We start from the raw sequence: 20,572 nt of genomic DNA, 5'->3' as shown, positions 1-20,572 counted from the left end.
AGGTTTCAAAAAGTTAATGTGTAAATATGCTCATGCTCAAGTCAAGGTATGTTTGAAGTACGTACATAAACACATCTCGTCGTTCCTGTCTACGCACGCCTGCATGTTAAGTACATCCGCAAACAGTCCTCTTCAAGTTGTAGATTTTAGTATCAGTTTGCGCTAGCCGCATAATTTATATTAGCTTCGATCTTTCAAGTTTATTGCATGTTAAACATTTGCGCGCCAAACTAGATGTCAAACAGACGGACTTTAAGCCAAACAAGTTGATTTCATACATAATAAAATCGCGTTTCCACCTGATTCTAAATGGATTATTCACTTGTTGTAAGCAGATTTTAAATCGTCAAAATAAAATTACGAGATCGTATATTAATTTAACTTCAAAAAGCTTAATTTATCTGAAATAAATGTCAAAATAATCGCTCGCGTTTATGCAATGGCCGGAACACAACCATCATACATCGAGTCGCCATGGGACAGAGCTTTAGCCACGGTAAATGTATATATACATGTTGTTAAGTAAATACAATGACGTCTTTAAGTATATTTTTTATGTCATGCTTATGGTTGTTTTGCATACATTTTCATTGTATAACAGATAGACAATCTCAAAATTTTAGCTCTTGTTCTTGCATATATTTATCAGACAGGAGTCAAGTTCATACCATAGAAACATTTAAGAATTCATGAATTTTGCAAGGTGGCGAGTATTCCGCGAGCTTACTTAAACATTTCATGGACCAGTTTTATAAATCACGGTATGAAATGACAATGATAGTCATATCCTTTTTATCAAAATCTTTCAAATAAACAAAGAAAATAAAATTAACGCAAATGTCTTGATAAAGCCGGAAAGATGCCTAAATTGCGTCGTTCGTCATCAAAATAAGGTAATTCAAACGGATATTAGCATATATAAACGTTCAAAGAGCTATATTAAAACGTTTAAGCCAACACTATTAGTAATGGCTGTATTTCTAGTATATAGAAAACAATATAGAGCATGTGAGAAATAATTACATTTATTCGAATATACCTCTTCCTTTATTAAGTTTGAATGCTTCAGATTGTATATTATTAAAAACAAGTTTAATAATTGAAATCTGCGCCAACTGAAAGCAGGTACCTACATTGTCACGAAATATTATAATTGTACGATTTTGTATAGCATTGTTTTACATTTCATAGAATTTCATACCATGTACTGTGAGTGTATAATGACGCCAAAGGCATTTATTGATTGGAAGGTCTATATTGATTTACTAAAAAAGAGAAATATGTCGATATAAATAATGATCATAATGGATCTACTCGTGTAGGGTTATGTTAAATGGATATACATTAGTCACTCTGTCGGTTGGTCTGCTTGTCTGTCGGTTCGTCTTAAATAAGTTTGAGGCGAAAACTATTTCCACATTTCTCAAACTAAAACTTGAACTATTTAAACACCACGAATAGTTAATGCGAAATATACAATTGTTTCAACCCAAGTGATCCACCAATGCCCGATTTATTTACCCTTAAAGAAAGTTGACGAACCGAAGCGAGGTTATAAGTCATATTCATGGCAAAGCTCTAATTATAGTAACAAATTAATATGAATCTCAACATAGGATATTCCTACAAACGTATGTGTATCATTTTTATTGTACCAAATTCTCGTAACGGGTAATTTCCAGTATCAGTTTTCATGGCTCTCTCGCGTTATAGGAGGATATTTGTTATTTTGAGTTGAAAATATATGAGTATGCAACCCAAATCAATCGTCAAAACTGTTTGGGTTTTATTTCTTAAAATAAATATAAGCTGAAAATAGAAGCGTGGGTCTGATTAAAGATATACTATGTCCCAGTCGGTGGTGAATGTAAAATTGCCACAAATATTTTACTGCAGTGTATCCGTAGCATCCATAGAACTATTTTTAATTCCAAAAGAAATAAATATTTTTTTAAATTCTTCGGTTATGATATAGGGAAATGAAAAAATCGTTGATATATATGACCTGCATAACAATAAGGCAATATATTTTTTTCAACTGATTTATTATATAGACAAGTAGTAACGAACAACTTGTCGAACTATATTTTGCGTTATATTTCACTGTGTCTATGCTGTGCGGCTCAACAACAACAAAAAATGAGTTTACAGACAGCACTTCGTTTTGAAGCAGATACTGCTAAAAATCCTAACCTTAAGAAGGCTTTTGAAGCACAAGTAGAAAGAATAAAAGTATGTATTAGAAGTTTTTATGGTGACTTTTCTATTGGCCTTACGATTGTCGTAAGCATGACAACATTTTACACCCAGATTAATAAGTTAATTAGAATTTAGAACTCGGTTATGACATTTGTTAGAACGATTTACCAAATGAGTCGTTTCGTCTTAGTTTTAGATTAATCTTTCATTAAGTCTCCATATCAGGATTGTTTGTTTGTGCATTGAGAGTTTTTGTAACAAACAGTTTTGTTATTATCCCGCTTTGATGAATGTGTTGTATCTGGTGGTGGATGGAAATATCCCAAAAGGCAAGACACCACAATAAAGCTTTTATATGGGATGCGTAATAATAATAATAAAATTATTTCAGTTCAATCATAAATTATGATTATAGATTATCTTATTATTAGACACCTTTATACACGTCTAGCAACCTTATGACTCTCCAAGTCACATCAAGACACTTAAGAAGTATAAGCAATGGTATCTGCAGGCCATTTAATGGTTCCACCCTGCAAAGTCAGAGTTTATGGGGTGGAAATTTTCTGATCAGCGTATTTTTTTCAGTGAATTCTGGCCATTATTCAAAATTAATGAACACAAGTCCTGTTGTCTTGTTCATCACTATGTTGCTAGGCTAGATAGTTATGGGTTAATTATTGGGAAAATTAACTAGATAAATGCAGTCTGCATGACACCCAGCACATTAATATGTATCTTTATTGTCCAACCAAGCCCCAAACATCCAACACCCTGTGTAAAATAACAACCAAAAGTTGATGAGCATGTCTCATCTGTCATAACAATGATTTTGTAGGTCAGTTTACATATTGTATCTTTATTGTCCAACCAAGCCCCAAACATCCAACACCCTGTGTAAAATAACAACCAAAAGTTGATGAGCATGTCTCATCTGTCATAACAATGATTTTGTAGGTCAGTTTACATATTGAAGTATCTTAATTACGCAGTTAAATCCTTTAATAGATGATGTCAGAAACGAGACTTGCTTAAAACATTGAAAAAACAATATTCAGTTATATAAAAATTGCAAACAAACAGATGAGAACTAAACAAACATAAAGAGAGTTTTAGACATCCCCAAATATAAATAATTTTGATCATACAAGCAAATGTTGATTTTTGTCAGTACTTTTGCTTTTGACTGATTTACAGAAAATTATATTTACGCATGTTCATTGGGGATATCCCAGTGCCAATTGGATTTCTATTTGATACAATCTTAGTAACGCTCGATTGGTCATTGTCGGCTCGGGTACTACTTTAATGTACCCCAGATACTCTCATATTGTTGTAGTGAATGTTAACTTTATAGAAGTCACTTTAATTGTAGAATCTTTATGAAACTTGGTAATGATAGCTTGGCTGAGTTTGAAAATTGGACAGGGGCGAGGCATTTTCCTGATATGGCTATAGAAAAAGCTTGTTAACACTCTTATTCACATTTTTAGTCCAATCTTGGTTAAACTTTGTCTGAAGATTTATTCTAATGATATCTGTTTGAGTTTGAAAATTATTCTGTCCATTGAAAAACATGGCTGCGAGGGGACTGGGCATTTTTTCTTATATGGCTATAGTAAAACCTCTAGTTGATATTTTGGCCAAGTTTGAAAACGGTATCAGAAACATCTCAAAAGTTGCTGAAAGCAGTTAAGTGCCCTGAAGTCTCAGGTGAGCATTAGTGGGCCTCTTGCCCTCTTGTTTTCTACAGTTTTGAATACTGATATTAACCAAACAGTTTGAGAAAATGCAACATTTTTGCTTTCTATTTTCAGTATGACGAAGTTATGGCAGATAGAGAAAATGTTGTCAGACTGTAAGTGTCTTGATGTTTTTTGTTAGAGAGTTTAACAAATGTGTTTTAAACGTTGCAAGAAAACTTCAGTTTAAACTTCTAAGATAAAATTTGAATTTACTAAGAATCGCCATGACTGCTTCTCGACTATTTTATTTTTGTAGTAAACTTAAACTGTAATTTTTTATTTGTGTATCTATTTTTTTAGCTCACCTGATTTTTTGTGAGCTTTTGTGACCAGTCTTTGTCTGTCGTCTGTCCGTCCGTCCACATTTGTTTGTAAACACTCTAGAGGCCACAATTATTGTCCAATCTTCATGAAACTTGGTCAGAAGCTTCATCCCAATGAAATCTCGGTCGAGTTCGAAACTGGGTCGTGCTGGGTCAAAAACTAGGTCACCAGGTCAAAAAAAAGAAAAAACTTGTAAACACTGTTGAAGTCACATTTCATGTCCAATCTTCATGTAACTTTGTCAAAATGTTCGTCTAAATGATATGTTGGTTAAGTTCATAAGTGGTTCCGGTCCGTTGAAAAACATGGCCGCCAGTGGGCGGGGCAGTTTTCCTAATTATGCTATAGAGAAACCTTGTAAACACTCTAGAAGTCACAATTTTTGCCCAATCATCATGAAAGTTTGTCAAAACATTGGTTTTATTGATATCTTGGACGAGTTCGAAAATGGTCCAGATAGGTGAAAAAACATGGCTGCCAGTGGGCGGGGCATTTTTCTCTATATGTATATAGTGAAATCATGTGAACACTCTAGAAGTCACATTTTTTGCCCAATTTTCATGAAATTTGGTCAGAACATTTGTTTCTTTGATATGAGAGTTGAGTTCGAAAATGGTTCCGGTCAGTTGAATAACATGGCTGCCGGGGGGGCGGGGGAGTTTTCTTATATTTATACATAGTAAAAAAAGCTTGTGAACACTCTAGAAGTCACATTTTTTGCCTAATCATCATGAAACTTGGTGAAAAGATTGGTTTTATATATATCTCAGATGAGTTTGCAAATGGTCCCGATCGGTAAAAAAATATGGCTGTCGGGGGGGGGGGCAGTTTTCCTTATGTGACTAGAGAGAAGCCTTGTGATCGAACACTGTAGAGTCACATTATTTGCCTAATCTTCGTGAAACTTAGTCAATACATTGGTTTTATTGATTTCTGTGACAAGTTGGAAAATGGCTCAGATCGGTGAAACACACTTTTAAGCTCACCTGATTGCTCAGGTGAGGTTTTAGATTGGTCCACATTTGGTTTGTAAACACTCTAGCATTCACATTTCTCAAGCATTCATTATCAAAGTTGCTGAGAGATCTCAGTCAAGTTTGATAATGAGCAAAATCACATAATAAATGCCATAATTATTGCCGTTAGATTGTCCAAATTTTCATTGTATTATATAAATTCCTTGTAAACACTCTAGAGGTCACAATTTTGTTTCAGGTTTAATGAATCATGGTCATTATATTTATTTTTGTAAGCAAAGTTTGATGTTTTTAGTAAGGGGGTTCAACTCAAAATATAGGTCACCAGGTCAAATCTTACAAAAACAAAAACACTCCATTGTTTGTCTGGACAATATCTAGGTCAAGTTTGACGTTTGGTAAAGATTGAATGAACTGACTCCTCTCAGATGAGCGAACTAGGGCCTCTTGACCCTCTTGTTTTTTAATAAAATGTGTTTTGTCTAAACTGTTGTTTAAAAACCAAAGTTGAAGTCATTCATTATGTATGACATGATGCCATTTTTTTTATATATTATGCAATACAATTGGTTCTTCCTGTGTTTGATCACTGTTTGTGGTGTGATGATTGTGTGCAATGTAGGCACCAGTACAATGATTTCTGGGATCAGCTAGTGAAAGACGTTCACCACATTGTCCTTAAATCTGAGGGCAAAGAGGACGAGGACCCTGATGAAGCTGTCGACAAGTACACATGCACCTATGTATAGATGCAAATGTCTACATCACCCGTGAACTAGCATATATTTGAGCTGTATTCTGAGAAAACTGGGCTTACTGCTTATGCGTAAAGTGGCGTCCAAAGGTAGCTTATGCAGTCCACACACTGTGACAGGCCTATAATGGAGTACACTTTCCAGCTACCGTTAGAATGGATTTTTATGCCCCCCTTCGAAGAAAAGGGGGTATATTGCTTTGCTCATGTCGGTCGGTCGGTCTGTCGGTCGGTCCGTTCACCAGGTGGTTGTCAGACGATAACTCAAGAACGCTTAGGCCTAGGATCATGAAACTTCATAGGTACATTGATCATGACTCACAGATGACCCCTATTGATTTTGAGGTCACTAGGTCAAAGGTCAAGGTCACTGTGACCCGAAATAGTAAAATGGTTTCCGGATGATAATTCAAGAACGCTTATGTCTAGGATCATGAAACTTCATAGGTAGATTGATCATGACTAGCAGATGACCCCTATTGATTTTCAGGTCACTACGTCAAAGGTCAAGGTCACGGTGACCCGAAATAGTAAAATGGTTTCCGGATGATAATTCAAGAACCCTTATGCCTAGGATCATGAAACTTGATAGGTAGATTGATCATGACTAGCAGATGACCCCTATTGATTTTCAGGTCACTAGGTCAAAGGTCAAGGTCACGGTGACCGAAATAGTAAAATAGTTTCAGGATGATAACTCAAGAACGCTTATGCCTAGGATCATGAAACTTGATAGGTACATTGATCATGACTGGCAGATGACCCCTATTGATTTTCAGGTCACTAGGTCAAAGGTCAAGGTCACAGTGACCCGAAATAGTAAAATGGTTTCCTGATGATAACTCAGGAAAGCTTATGGCTAGGATCATGAAACTTCATAGGTACATTGATCATGACTCGCAGATGACCCCTATTGATTTTCAGGTCACTAGGTCAAAGGTCAAGGTCACAGTGACAAAAAACATATTTACAAAATGGCTGTCACTACAACTTAGAGCCCATATGGGGGGCATGCATGTTTTACAAACAGCCCTTGTTGTTTAAAAGAAACTTAGGTCAAATGAAAAATACTATAAAAAGCGTGTCCCTTATTAGCCTGAGCAGACTGCACTGCAATGAGACAACAAACAAACATGAGTTGAGTCCTGTTTTTCCAGTGAGCAGCTCATATATTTAACCAGGTTTTCCGAAGGAAAAAACTGGTTATTAGATTGGCGAATGCGGGCGGGCTGGCTGGCGGGCTGGCTGGCTGGCGGGCTGGCGGAACAAGCTTGTCCGGGCCATAACTTTGTCGTTCATTGTGAGATTTCAAAATCATTTGGACATTTGTTAACCATCATTAGACGGTGTGTCGCGCGAAAAAAATACGTCAATATCTCCAAGGTCAAGGTCACACTTTGAGTTCAAAGGTAAAAAATAGCCATAAATAAGCTTGTCTGGGCTATAACTTAGTCATTCATTATGAGATTTTAAAATCATTTGGCACATTTGTTCACCATCATGGGACGGTGTGTCGCACGAAAGAATCACGTCAATATCTCCAATGTCAACGTCGCCACGACTAAAAATAGATTTATTTTAAAACAAACTTACAAAGAGGGTTAATTTTGTTTGATCATTACAAAAGTTCAGTTTGAGTTGTCTCCCATTATCAGCTTTTTTTTCACAATGAAAACCTGGTTTTGTGACAATTTTGTCCCTTGTTTATAATATGAATTAATACACACCGATAGATAGGTTATGACCACTGTGACACATAATGTAGAAGGAAATTTATTACTAGCAGCTGTTGACATGCATAGTTGATTGCTTTCTGTTTGCATGCTTATAATTATAATGTATGTTTATTTTACAATTTATTTATTGTGCCTAACAGAGTGGAAGTACAGCAATATAAATTATTTATCTTTATATATATATTTTTAGATAACATTTGAATAGTATATTTAGTGTCTATAAGCTAATTCTTTAATATAAAACAGGGTGTTTAAATCAGATATTGCAGCCCCTTGATGCTGGATGTGTTTTAAATTAGAAAATAATAACAGTGTTATGAACATTTTATTATTATTTTTTCCACATAACAGGCATAAGATAGGACCATGGCAGGTTTTTTTCCTGGCCTTTTGCAAGTTTTAGTTGTGCACAAAATTTTGAGTCTGATGTTACATGAGCCATGCTCTTTTAAAAGTGGGCTTTATGCATGTTTGTACCATACTTAATGCCTAGACTGGATTTCGTTTAGAATAGACTTTCTTTACACAAAAAAATCATAACAGATGAATTTATCCCAGTTTCACAGAGAGCGGCTCACATGCATTTTGCTTGATTTTAGCTTTTGCACTGTAAAGCACCACCTAGATGTTAAGCCTCAGTCCACTGGATATAACTGATTAAAAAACAAACAAAATTAATGTAATGACATGTCATTGGGTAAAATTCAATCATATAATTTCTATACACCCAATCATAAGTTGGTGAGACCTCAGTATGCATCAAATGAGCTGCCGTATTCAAAAATGGGTCTTATATAATATGCTTCCAGTGCTCCAGATCAGCCTGTGCATTAGCGCAGTCATATCAGGGGCTACCTTTTCCATTATTTAGTCACACAAGGTTTCATGGTCTTATTAGTGGGCAGGGTAGCTCCTCACCAGTCTTTGCAAACATGCATGCAGTTCAGGAGCTACACTTGTGGCATATAACAATAGACCCATTTCACATGACGAGGCTTAAATACAGCAATTATTTAAAAGTGCATTCAATTATATGTTCATATAAGCAGTTAAGCACCTATCTCTTCCTTAATAATTTCGAACAAAAAGATTGTTTTAGTTTAAGAGACTCATTTTGTTTATAAAAAGAACTGATGTAATTTAAATATTTAATAAGTATTTAAATACCCCTATGGTAGTAAAAAAAAAGATTTTAATACGAGGTTAATGTTTGGAAACAAGATAATATTATATCATGCCATGTTAACATTTTTGTTCATTTTCATAAATTTTCATCAATCAATTAGTGCATGTTTACAGAATTTTTTGTGCTAAGTACATATTTAAGGAAAGTTTTATATTGAGCTATTTTAAAATATTTTTGCTATTATTGCAGAAAGCTTTCAATAATTACTTCAGTGTGCCTTGCGGCTAGTTGTTTAAAAAATTAAGACAATGCATGCATATAAATTTCAGTTTCATTGTCAAGAGAGAACATTTGATTCAATGATAACTTCACAGCGGTATTAGAATTGCAAGTTTTAGTTCTAAATTATCATTCACTGACACTTTGTATGTTGAGTCTGTATATTGTATCTAAGAGATGAATACTCAATGGTGACTTGATTTGATAAATGCTGATTATAACTGTCTGGAGGAAATTAGAATTGCAAGAACAGTATTGTAATTTCATATCTGTTTTTTACTATCTCAAAATATGCTTAGGGTAATTGTGGCACAAATTTTATGCTTTTGTGAAAGGAATATCTGGGCTACAAATATGATTAAACTTATGATACTGAAAAAACTGTCTCGAGATAAGATTAGCTACCATCCCCTGATGAAACGTAATGTCACATGTAATAAAGAAACCCCTTTAAAGGCTTTTTAATGTCTTCCACACTATTGACCAATTTCTTCATGTGACCCAAGTTGCGTGAAAATAGGTCCTATGCAATATGCAGCCAGCTTAACTTCAGACCGGAGTTTAACTACATTGTCTGTATTTTGTGCTGTCATAGTTGTATGTACATGGGATGATCAACATGGTCATTGGAATTTTCATTTTAAACTATCATAAAAAGAATGAAGGCTATACATAGCTTGCATCATGGAAAAAATAAATCCATATAAAATTGCAGCATCCTTCATTATCTTGGTTTCACCTGCTGCACGTTTTGTCTGTTAAACACAGTCAATTTTATAGATTATTATGTTGTGAAATGCAATGAATCTGACCAATATCTCATACCAAATGAATACTGAAACATGGCCTTTAGGATATGGATGAGATGCATTGAACACATACCGGTATTAAATAGGACAGTAAAATATATGGAGTTCCAGAATGAGAAAAACATGCCTAAAATAGAATAGCATTGAGGAAAAGATAATTGGCTTTTTCACTGTGCTCCTTTTAGGAGAAAGGCCTACACAAATCAGAAAATATGTTGATATTACCTCTTCATCATTTTTTTAATTTCAATATTTATAATTAAAAATATAAATAAATTCTGAAGTGAATTAAAATTACTGACAGAACCAACAAATGTCCACAATTGCATCAATGAATTTCTGTCTTGCAGTGATTGGAACCATGTTTCAAGTTTCCCTCTTCACTATGATATGTTCCTGGTTCTGGGAAAAACTAGGCTAAATGAATGTATGTAAAGTGTCGCCCCAGATTAGCCTGTGAAGTTGTATTAAGCCCACAGTATGCACATACAATAAGCCCAGTAATTCCAGAACTAGGCCAATATTTTCCAGGGAGTTGCAGATCAATCAGCGGGCAGGCTGGAATGAGAACCTTGAGGTGGCAAGCTGGAAAAAACGCATCCGCAATGAGGCTGACATCGTCAAGTCAGAGATGAGGATGGCAGCTAAGGCTGCACTTGCTGTAAGTGGCTGTGAGAGTACAGGAGTGAGAGCTTGATTATATTCACCGCCTTTGGGAGTTTGTTTATATTCACCGCCTTGCTCAGATGGTACCGGGGAAGGACTAAATAGCAAAGGATTGTAGGGTTCGATTTCAGGCTATGCTACATAACTTGTGTGGTTTTAGTTGTATGGTAATACTTCCCTTCCTTAGATTCAAGTAGGATATATGTCTGATTCTGGTTAACCAGCTTCCATATACAAATTGTGAATAGGTTTATTGAACGCCGCAATATCACTGCAAAAATGTTTAAACTGGCAAAATCCATTCAAACAAACAAAGACTACAATTAATTAGGGATTTAATATATTCACCTGTAACCTTTCAGCATGAATTTGGGGGATCAGCAGTAGGTACTTGTTTCTACATACTGTAAGTTGCAGTGGGGTACTCGATATCACTCTGTAATTGTATCTGCTCAGTAGTCAGGAGCTTCTGGGTTTGATCCATTGTCATAGAGCATTCTCCAGTTTTATGTGACTCAAGAGCATAACACTTGTAAAGATTATTGAAAAAAAAGGGGCAATTTGAGTACCAAATAAGGTTTATGAGTGTTTGTTTCAAAGCTTGTATGGGTAACATCATGAGAAAATGGGTATTATGCATTTTAATGCCATATGAGGCCAGCATACCTTTCGACCAGCCTGCACATTTGCACAGTCTAGGTAGGGTCTAGTCTTTTTTCTATAAAGACACAATATGGAAACAATATTTGCAAATGTGCTGAGGAAAATTTTCATAAGACGTGGGCAATATGTGTTGATTATATCCTGCTACAGGTCAGACGTGTAGCCTTGAAGCAGCTCTTTGAGCGAGAGTTTGAGGTGTGGGAGAAGGAGCTAGGACTGCAGGGCAAGACGTTCTACAAGCAGCGAATATAGGACACTGCCATAGACCCACTGCCTACGAGAATGAATGAACTGTTATCGATTGTCATTTTGTGTTTTTGAAGGTTCAAGAAGAGGTCAATTTTCCAGAGTATTTGAGAATGCTTTTACCTTTGTAGACCTTATATGCATTTTGCAAAAAAATGTTGGCAGGAAATTATAAGAATTATTTTACATAAATCAGCCATTTAAATAAATATATAAATTATATTAAGGGTACATTGATATGGTATACTACAGCATTATTATTGTATTACTAGATAGTCTGTGATTTGTAAAGGATGTTTATTTTTTGTCAATCCTTTCAATCCTTTAAACATTTTATGTCTTGAGATTATACTGGTATGCATATACTTGTTGTTAATTTTGAAAAGATAATACTTATTTTGAAAATGTACACATAATGACATGTAAACAGCATTCCGTCCATTTATAGTTAACTGAATATTACCGGTATATAGATAAGATGTTCATTATCAGTATATATATAGATTAAAATAAATTGATTATGTTTAGATACAAATGTTGTTAGTTTATATGAACTTCATTACACTCGCTGTTTATCAACAATGTATGTTCATGCACCAACAAAGTGGACTTGGTTAAGCAATGCGCTTGACCGTCGGTCCGTTCGTGAAGACGTCCGATTTTATTAGCATTGTGAGTCATCATTCAATTTAGATAACAAACACACATGCCATAATGATCACGGTGTCATGGGCACCCTAGTGTCCTGTTAGAGCAGTCCGGTGAGCGCTGTGGCGGGTGCAGGCGCATCGTAATGAGGTACAATCTAAACTCCCGGCTCATGTAATTTAGGTTAGTCATCTGTACTGGACAAGTGGATTTTTACTGGACAAGTGGAGTTTTCTCCTTTTACACCGGTTTACAACCGCACCAAAAGACCAAGCTAACTTAATTACGTCTGTTAAACAATAACCCAATAAAGAAATGAAGCTTTTGTTTAAGAATTCTCCCAGAATTAGTCGTGATTCTATGAAGTTCATTTGGTACGAGTGCTGGGACACTCACATAAGACAAACTCGGGCAAAGAAGTTGCAAAGTTTGCGAATTGCGAAGATTCGAATCTATATTGCGGATCATACGTGAGACTGTTAATGTACGCAAGCATAAATACCAAACATACATGAACCGCGTCATGTTATAACTGGTCTTAAGTGGATAGTGTAGCTTAACAGTCCTGCAGCAATCGTGCAGTCTGGTAAGGAGCTACCCTGTCCGCTAATAAGACCACGAGACGCTTAAATACGGCTTTGTTCCTGCAAATATTGCTGTCAATTCCTCACGGTACGCACCAGACTGTGGTTATTACGTTATCGGTTCTAATTGATCGCTAAATTGCTGACACGAACATTAATCCGGTCAGGGAACGTCCGCAAACTGACAAAACAAAGCGATTGTTCAAGACATAAGTACGACTTGACAAATGGGTTCCTGGCAGAGTACAGGGTTCACTAGCGGGGAGTACCACCTAACGCGTGTATGCGGATCATAATAGTTCTCTCGTACGCAAGTAAATAACAAGATTAACGTGGGAAAAAGATCTATCAATACATTTAATATGTTTATTGATAGATCTCTGATTACAATGACTAACGCGTCTTCTTGTTGGAAAAAAATCTTGAGCCAGTTGAAAATGTAGTGCATATTAAAAGGAGGAATAACTGTGTAAAAATCTGTTTTTTTCCGCAACTATTGAATCGATATCGCATCGATATACTCGTCGTGATATATTGTATTGACTGAACAGAAAAATATGTTTTTGGATTGCATGTTCGTATTTTAATTTGTAGATAAAAAGTTAATTAAGTGTTTATACACTATTAGATATTTGTCAAATTCAATACGAAACATAATATCAACCATATTATTTGCGCGTACGTTTATTTCGTTCAATTTAATATAAAAAACTTTATCTAACAAGTGACCAAACATGAAATACAATTTTTAAAAGAATTATATTAACCTGCTGCCTAAGCCCTTCGAGACCATACCGTTTGTCAAACACTCGTATGCTGTGAACACTGTACATTTTTATTAAAATAAATAGAATTCATTTGCAAAAAACACATTACTTCGAGGCAGTTGGATCGGTTTTCTGGATATTTCTTCTGTCAAATACTTCTCGGCTATGTATTGAATGGAGATTTCAGCTTTAAGGCTGTACACTGAAGTTCCGATGAGAATGTGTTCTCGCCGCTCGCCGTGAAATTAATTGTTTCCCAAAGACCTGTGATCACCGTTGGAGATATTAAATAATCGACAGGCGTATAATTTGCTCGGAAAAATATCATATTTAGCGGCAAAAGAGATGCGAATTTCTATGAAGATTATTGTTCTACGGAAATTGCTTGAAATTAACTTCACAAAGTAGTCTTTAGTTACTGACAAGACTTTCAAAGAGGATGCGTATGAAAGATGCTTCGTTAAATCGACGGGCAAATGAGACCAACGCGCGACGGGGGCGAATGAATTTCTTTCACGAGGAATAAGTTTGCAGTTTTGCCGTTGATCACTTCGATTCTTAACCTTTAATATGGTTATTTGATGCTTCAAGCCAAAATATTAGACTATTAAGGTTGTAATTACTTACGTTAAAATCTGGATTTTTAAGTGAAATGATAACTGTCTACAACTATGCAGTAATGCAGCGTCTAGTTTTATTCACATTATTTGCGATGATAAGTGTTGACTCCGGACCGCTGAAGGAGTGTACATACGAGTTTCAGGTGTGGCAACCGGATGCAAATGAGTTGATGCGCATGCGCAATTTAGAGGTTCAGTTTAGCAACTTCACAAATTACGTTCAAAAGGAGCTCCTTAGTTTCCAGCTGACAAGATCGCTTGATGCGGGGAGTTATCGCAACTGGAGCGCGACGCACGAACGGACACTCACCGATCTGAAGACAGATCAGCTTGAAAAGTACATACAGGTACAAGAATTGAAAGCGAAATTGGAACAAATTGAAATGAAAATTGAGCATCTAAGGGAGAAAATACAAGCAAAGGCATCTAAACACTCGCATAAAAAGAAGCATGTGCGAATGGTCCCGAGTCTTGCCCAGGCGGATACTCAGCGGCATCAAGGCATAGAACATTTAAAATCCATGATTTCGGACCTAAAGGCCGAGTGGATTCTACTGAAACGTGACTTGATCCACTTACGAGACGAGAACGACGATATAAAGAAGATACAGTCTGAAATAATAAACTCCACGAAGGGTATTCGTACTTGGAGCGACCAAGTTAAAGGTATGTTTTCCGCAGCGAATATTAAGGACTCTCTGTTGGATAGCGCACTGGCGACCGTGAACAAGGTCATAGACCAGATACAGCACGATCTGCTGGTAATCAAGGCGAACCAGCAGAAGATAAAGGACGATATTGAGAAGCATGCGACCGGCCTCGTGGCGCTGCAAGCATCTACTGCGGACATGCGACAAGGCTTCATGGAAATTCAACTCGCAAACAAGGTTGATACACTTCAGCAGATTGTGAGCTCCATTGCGCAGCCGCAGAAAGGTGCGATGCAGTTACAACAGGCGCCGAGCGCTACACAGAAGAATCCGGATGACAACGTTATAAAGTTCCCGGAAGTCAAGTCGCTGAGAGAAAATGAGATACCCAAAGGTATGGGGTTGGAGAATTGTCAGTATAAATCATTTTTGATTCTTCAAGTCAACTAACGTAAACGCATGTTCGAGGCAAGTATTATCAAAGATCTAAGGACAAGCGTTCAACTAGGTTTTTGCATAAAAACGGATTATTTATGATCAAGATGTTATTTAAATTTATAACACGAAGAATATACCAAAAAAGATAAATCATAGCTGAACTTAAGTAATCACTGTACTTCGTGCTACGTATTAAAGGGGCCTTTTCACGTTTTGGTAAATTGCGAAAATTAAAAAGTTTTTTCAGATTCGCAAATTTTCGTTTTAGTTATGATATTTGTGAGTAAACAGTAATACTAAACATTTACCACGCTCTAAAATATCCATTAAATGCATCTTTTGACGATTTAAAAACCTGAAAAGTATACAGCGCTGCAACGCGAAACGATTGAATAATTTGAAGTGTTCTGTTGTTGTCGTTATATTTTGTGCAACTTCGGGGATTGCGTATATAAAGTATAAAATACATCCTTATCTGTATGAGCACGCATGGCCGAGTGGTTAAAGTGATAAACTTTTACTCCAGGGGTCAGAGGTTTGAGCCCTGTTAAGGGAAACTTTTTTTTTCTTTTTTTACTTTTATTTTTTATTTTATATTTATACCTTTTAGATATTCAATGTTTACATTTATCAATATAAAGCATTTAATGACAAAACTCAATACATGCGAAAATGCCTCTTTAAATATTCTTCGAAAATTGTAATCTAATATACCGGTACATGTTCATGTACGTTGGTTAATTGAAATGATTAACTTATTATTGCAAGTCTAAATGCTAAAATTTATACAAAGTACGACAACAGAGGCAATGCCGCTAATGTTACATTTATAAGAAAACTTCAATCTTAATAGACATTGAGTTACTCCATTGACTTTATTTCAAATGACATGTATATCATAGATGTTAGTATTCATCATTTACAAATATAAAAACGTAGACGAATACCAAAAATAGCATACATGTTTATAGTTAGTGCCATGATAGTTTGGGTTTTGTATAAGGCCTTTGTCCGTTTTTCTTTCTAGTCATGCAATAAAAGGGCGGTCATAGCCTATTAATTTACTGCAGATTGCTCAGATATCGTGGGCCAAGGTCACACAATGAATGGCGTGTACAAGGTGAAGGTAGCTCCGATATTAGCGGCGACGGAGGTCTACTGTAGCATAGAGGACGGTGTCGGGTTTACCGTCATTCAGCGTCGGGTAGACGGACTTCAAGACTTCGGGCGCGGCTGGCTTGAATACAAATATGGATTCGGGAATGTGTACGGAGAATTCTGGATGGGGAACGAAATTATCCGGGCGTTGACGAAGGACAACGATTACGGGCTGCGTATCGACCTCTGGGACTGGGAGGGTAACGTAACCAATGCGGAGTACGACGTGTTCTCAGTCAGTAACGAGGAGGGACGCTACGCGCTGCACGTGAGCGGCTACCATGGCAACGCGGGAGATTCACTAAGCTACCACGACGGCATGAAGTTCAGTACGAAGGATTTGGACAACGACATCCATCACCGGAACTGCGCGGCAGAGAACAACGGTGGCTGGTGGTTCAGCGACTGCTACTACAGCCACTTGAACGGCCGCTACCACGTCGGCTGGTACGCACAGGCGAAGTACACGTTCGCCGACGGGATTGTGTGGTACACGCTGAAAGAGTCTGAGAGGTATTCTCTTCGAAAAGTGGAAATGAAGTTGAAGAAACATAAGCATTAATTACAACAAGTGGTCGTCATTGGCAGTTTTTGCATGCTAGTCGATTCTTGTAATGGCTTTTAAGTAGATATTTTAGTGACCGACCGTTTGCTACCGCATGACTGCACATAATTAATTTAATATATGACGTAACTCATACGTTATGCAACAAGTACGTATATACTATTAAAGACAGTGATCATTCTAATTGAGATTTAATTACCGGTACACAGAATTTGACAAGCTTACGTAAGTCATTCCCTTGTATACATTTTAGTACAATAATATTGTTTATCCATTGACTTTGTGTGAACATGTACAAGTTGATTGTTGTCAGAAACGCATTTTCTTCTTGTTTCATTTATGCACCTTTTACTATATAATAATGCATTTCCATTTACCCGTATTACAATTTAACTCTGGTATTTTATTGCGTTCAACGACATCATTACTATGTAAATTTCAGAATGCTTTAGGAAATTTCTCCCGTGAGGAATTTTGGGATGCCTCACTTAGACTAAAGGAAAGCCAATACATTAAGACCCTATATAAATTGACAGTAGTATATGTGAGCGGCTTAATTGTAAATGATAACCTCTATAGTCTACTAGCTACAGGCGAGAGCGGAGATCCATACGCATAAATACATCGGAACCTTGCGTGGATTCATCGAGACAAGCCACATCAGCATTGGACATTACAATTCATACGGTCACATCATCGGGAGTTAGTTACCATATCCATTGAAATGTGAATGATAGACTGTGACACAAATACACGAGATTTTCGAATTTGTATGTCTGAAACGACGGAAACTGGTCCGAATATATCCAAACGCAGAGGCGTCGGAAGCACATTGACAATGGGGCGGCGGAGGGGTTCGGTCTGTGAGGGGGTATCTGACCTCCCGCCGTTGGTGGGGTCCGGAGCCTCCCCGGTTTTTTATTTCAAATTTTAGCATCAAATGGCGCATTCTGGTGCGTTTTTATGCCTGATACCTGACCTTATACACGTCTATTGCAGGCATATTCTGAATGACAAAAGTTGTGACAAACAGACAATCGATGGAGAAGTGATCTCTATATGTCGCAGTTTGTACTTTGTAGCAGGCGACACAACGATAGGGATCATGTGATTTAAAATAACGTTATTCGGATTTTTTTTCCCGCAATTCCGTAATGGAAATTTGAAATTCGTTGGTTTGGAGTAGACATATTGAAATGACAGAAAAAAAGTGGTAAAAAACATTAAATAAGTTTTTTAGAATTATCGATTTACTTTGAGTTATTTAAATTAATTCAGGTATCATGAGGTCTCTTTAATTTTGAGATAATTAAGGACTATTGGATATCGGCACATTTGTTTCATGTCATACTTTCCTTTATATTCATAAAAAGAAGCAAAGGCTTAGATCATATAACAATTAAAGATTCCCAGGTTTAATTACTCAAGAATAAAGGGATTATGGTTATAAAAGAGATCGCTTAATTAACAACATAATTGACACGTACACTACCTCGGGCGGATGATGGCAAACAAAAATACACGTGTCATAACCACGAAAGCGTGATTACCTTGCTTCGCGGTAAAGATATTTTCAAATATACGGGTATTGGAATGGAAGAAACAAATAAAAAGGTCTTTGCCGAAAATATTGGGACGGCGACCGCCGCCCCTGCCGCCCCAGCTCCGACGCCTCTGAACCGATGAAATCCAGAACAAAATGTATTCTACATGTATGTGTACCGCAGTTCACATTTCCAAGCGCAGTCATGTAAAGCAGTTTCTTTCAAGAAACAAGTAGTTTATTCCAAGGCCGCCAGATTTATCTGTGGAGGATAACTGCTCGTTAAATCGTGTGGATAGAACCTGAGTTTCCGCCATTTATTCAAACAGGATTTTGCATTTGAGAAATATATGATAGTGATACCACGAACGATGCCATTAATTATGGTCTATTATAATATTTTCTGTATGAAAACTTGAACTTTAAAAGGGACCCTTGCTATCGCTTACAGAGACTGATACTTGAAGATGAACTTGCATCGTATGTACTGGTAAGAAATCAAAGCGCCGACGGCATTGAAAGGCTGTTGACAAGATAAAGGGATTTTTTGCTAAAGTAAATGTTATTGCACGAAAATCTAAATGGGTATCAAACAGAAAATTTAGTTTCTTTAAAGAATAAGTACATACACATGAAACCAGAAGTGATGAAATACTTCAAAACATCCTATTTCAAGCGGAAAATCAGAAACTTGTATCAATGGTGTTTTTTGGCGAGCAAGTAAATGCCCGGGTGAAAATGTTATTCCCGATTGGCTGGACGTTTATTTATGCTCTTGTTTTAATTGAGCGAAAATAATTCCATACAGATATGTCCGTTGTTCGTTTATTGAAAAGATGAAGTAAATATTTCTCATAACTGTTACAGGCTCCTTTGAAATAGTTGTACTTAGTCGTAATTAACGTTATCATTTCATTATTAATATTAATTCGGAAGCTTAATTCATACTTAAATCTTTGTTTTGCTTGATTTGTGTGTTGATTCTCATAATACTGTAACGATCGTGACATTTAAACAGAAAGGTGTGGTTGTTGTTGTTGTTTTGTTGTCGTTATATTTACCGACCACGTTACTGAAACAAAATATTACATTAACGCTGTATTTTGGAGCACACGTTCTGTAGGTTTTTATCCTAATTCAAATTATTTTAATACTTTAAAATAATGCGTAAAATAATGACAGATTAATATCGAAATACTTTAATTTGACCCCCTCTCTTGCCATCCCAATTTACACCATCAATAAATACATTTAAAAAGTATGTTATCGCAACATCAAATTCGACGAGATTCATCTTGTTAAAAATACATAACCAAGTATGCAAAAAACTAGTTTTAAAATGTAAAAAACGTACTTGTATTTATTGGAAAGATGGCGTCTATGAATTAATTTGTTTAGCTACAATAATGTATCAAAATCTCGTTCCTATCCTCGGTTTTAAGATACTTGTTCACTGATTTTCGTATATTTTCAATTGCTACTCAATAAGACTGCAACCGAATCAATAACGGTTTTACTAGTTTTATCGAATTTTAATAGTAAGAGAAGAAAAGTTCAAAACAAACCAACCATATTTTCATCGGGATTCGAACCCTACGGTGGAATAAAGGCGACGTAGAAAATGTTTTATTTAACGGTCTCTATGACGTGCGCGCGCGATAGCTACGACGTGCTCACGCGATAGCTATGACGTGCTAACGCGATAACTATGAGGTGCGCACGTGAAAGCTATGACGTGCGCACGCGATAGCTATAACGTGCGCACGCGATAGCTATAACGTGCGCACGCGATAGCTATGACGAGCGCACGCGATATCTATGACGTGCGCAAGCGCTAGCTATGACGTGCGCACGCGATAGCTATGACGTGCGCACGTCATAGCTATAAAAACATGTGCTCAGTGCGCTTGTTACAAAATGCCTGACATTTCGACAAGTTTCATTGGTAAATTATTGCTTTCGCACGCGCTACCTGTTCTGATCTGATACCTTTTTCTGATTTGTAAGCTATGACGTGCGCACGTAACAGCTATCGCGTGTGCACGTCAGAGCTATAGCGTGCGCACGTCATAGTT

General features: G+C 36.6%; 2 protein-coding genes across 3 annotated transcripts; both read left to right on the top strand.

Annotated features, from left to right (window-relative positions):
* The first annotated feature begins 220 nt into the window (after positions 1-220).
* LOC127876248 (uncharacterized) lies at positions 221-12,059 on the top strand. Of its 2 annotated transcripts, none has more exons than XM_052421325.1 (4): positions 221-496; positions 4,017-4,057; positions 10,481-10,610; positions 11,429-12,059. In XM_052421325.1, exons 1-4 carry the CDS (start codon positions 440-442, stop codon positions 11,528-11,530), a joined length of 330 nt encoding a protein of 109 aa, XP_052277285.1. In that variant the 5' UTR covers positions 221-439; the 3' UTR covers positions 11,531-12,059. The 2 variants fall into 2 exon arrangements, with proteins under 2 accessions (XP_052277285.1, XP_052277284.1); XM_052421324.1 differs by lacking the exon at positions 221-496 and adding an exon at positions 2,079-2,232.
* A 2,176-nt stretch (positions 12,060-14,235) lies between these two features.
* Positions 14,236-20,115, top strand: LOC127878526 (fibrinogen C domain-containing protein 1-A-like). Its single transcript, XM_052425058.1, has 3 exons — positions 14,236-15,187; positions 16,302-16,828; positions 19,987-20,115. Exons 1-3 carry the CDS (start codon positions 14,236-14,238, stop codon positions 20,113-20,115), a joined length of 1,608 nt encoding a protein of 535 aa, XP_052281018.1.
* The last annotated feature ends 457 nt before the right edge of the window (positions 20,116-20,572 follow it).

Source organism: Dreissena polymorpha, chromosome 4 (assembly GCF_020536995.1).
Source record: "Dreissena polymorpha isolate Duluth1 chromosome 4, UMN_Dpol_1.0, whole genome shotgun sequence".
Classification (NCBI taxonomy): domain Eukaryota; kingdom Metazoa; phylum Mollusca; class Bivalvia; order Myida; family Dreissenidae; genus Dreissena; species Dreissena polymorpha.
This window is presented reverse-complemented; position numbering and strand designations above follow the sequence as displayed.

What these genes read in the sequence shown, in the direction of transcription:
- LOC127876248 (XM_052421324.1), top strand. Translation starts at nt 2,140, where the DNA reads ATGAGTTTACAGACAGCACTTCGTTTTGAAGCAGATACTGCTAAAAAT. An exon ending in CACAAGTAGAAAGAATAAAA is followed by an intron (nt 2,233 to 4,016) that starts GTATGTATTAGA and finishes TTCTATTTTCAG; the next exon opens with TATGACGAAGTTATGGCAGA. An exon ending in CAGCTAAGGCTGCACTTGCT is followed by an intron (nt 10,611 to 11,428) that starts GTAAGTGGCTGT and finishes ATCCTGCTACAG; the next exon opens with GTCAGACGTGTAGCCTTGAA.
- LOC127878526 (XM_052425058.1), top strand. Translation starts at nt 14,236, where the DNA reads ATGATAAGTGTTGACTCCGGACCGCTGAAGGAGTGTACATACGAGTTT. An exon ending in AGAAAATGAGATACCCAAAG is followed by an intron (nt 15,188 to 16,301) that starts GTATGGGGTTGG and finishes AATTTACTGCAG; the next exon opens with ATTGCTCAGATATCGTGGGC. An exon ending in ACTTGAACGGCCGCTACCAC is followed by an intron (nt 16,829 to 19,986) that starts GTCGGCTGGTAC and finishes CTACTCAATAAG; the next exon opens with ACTGCAACCGAATCAATAAC.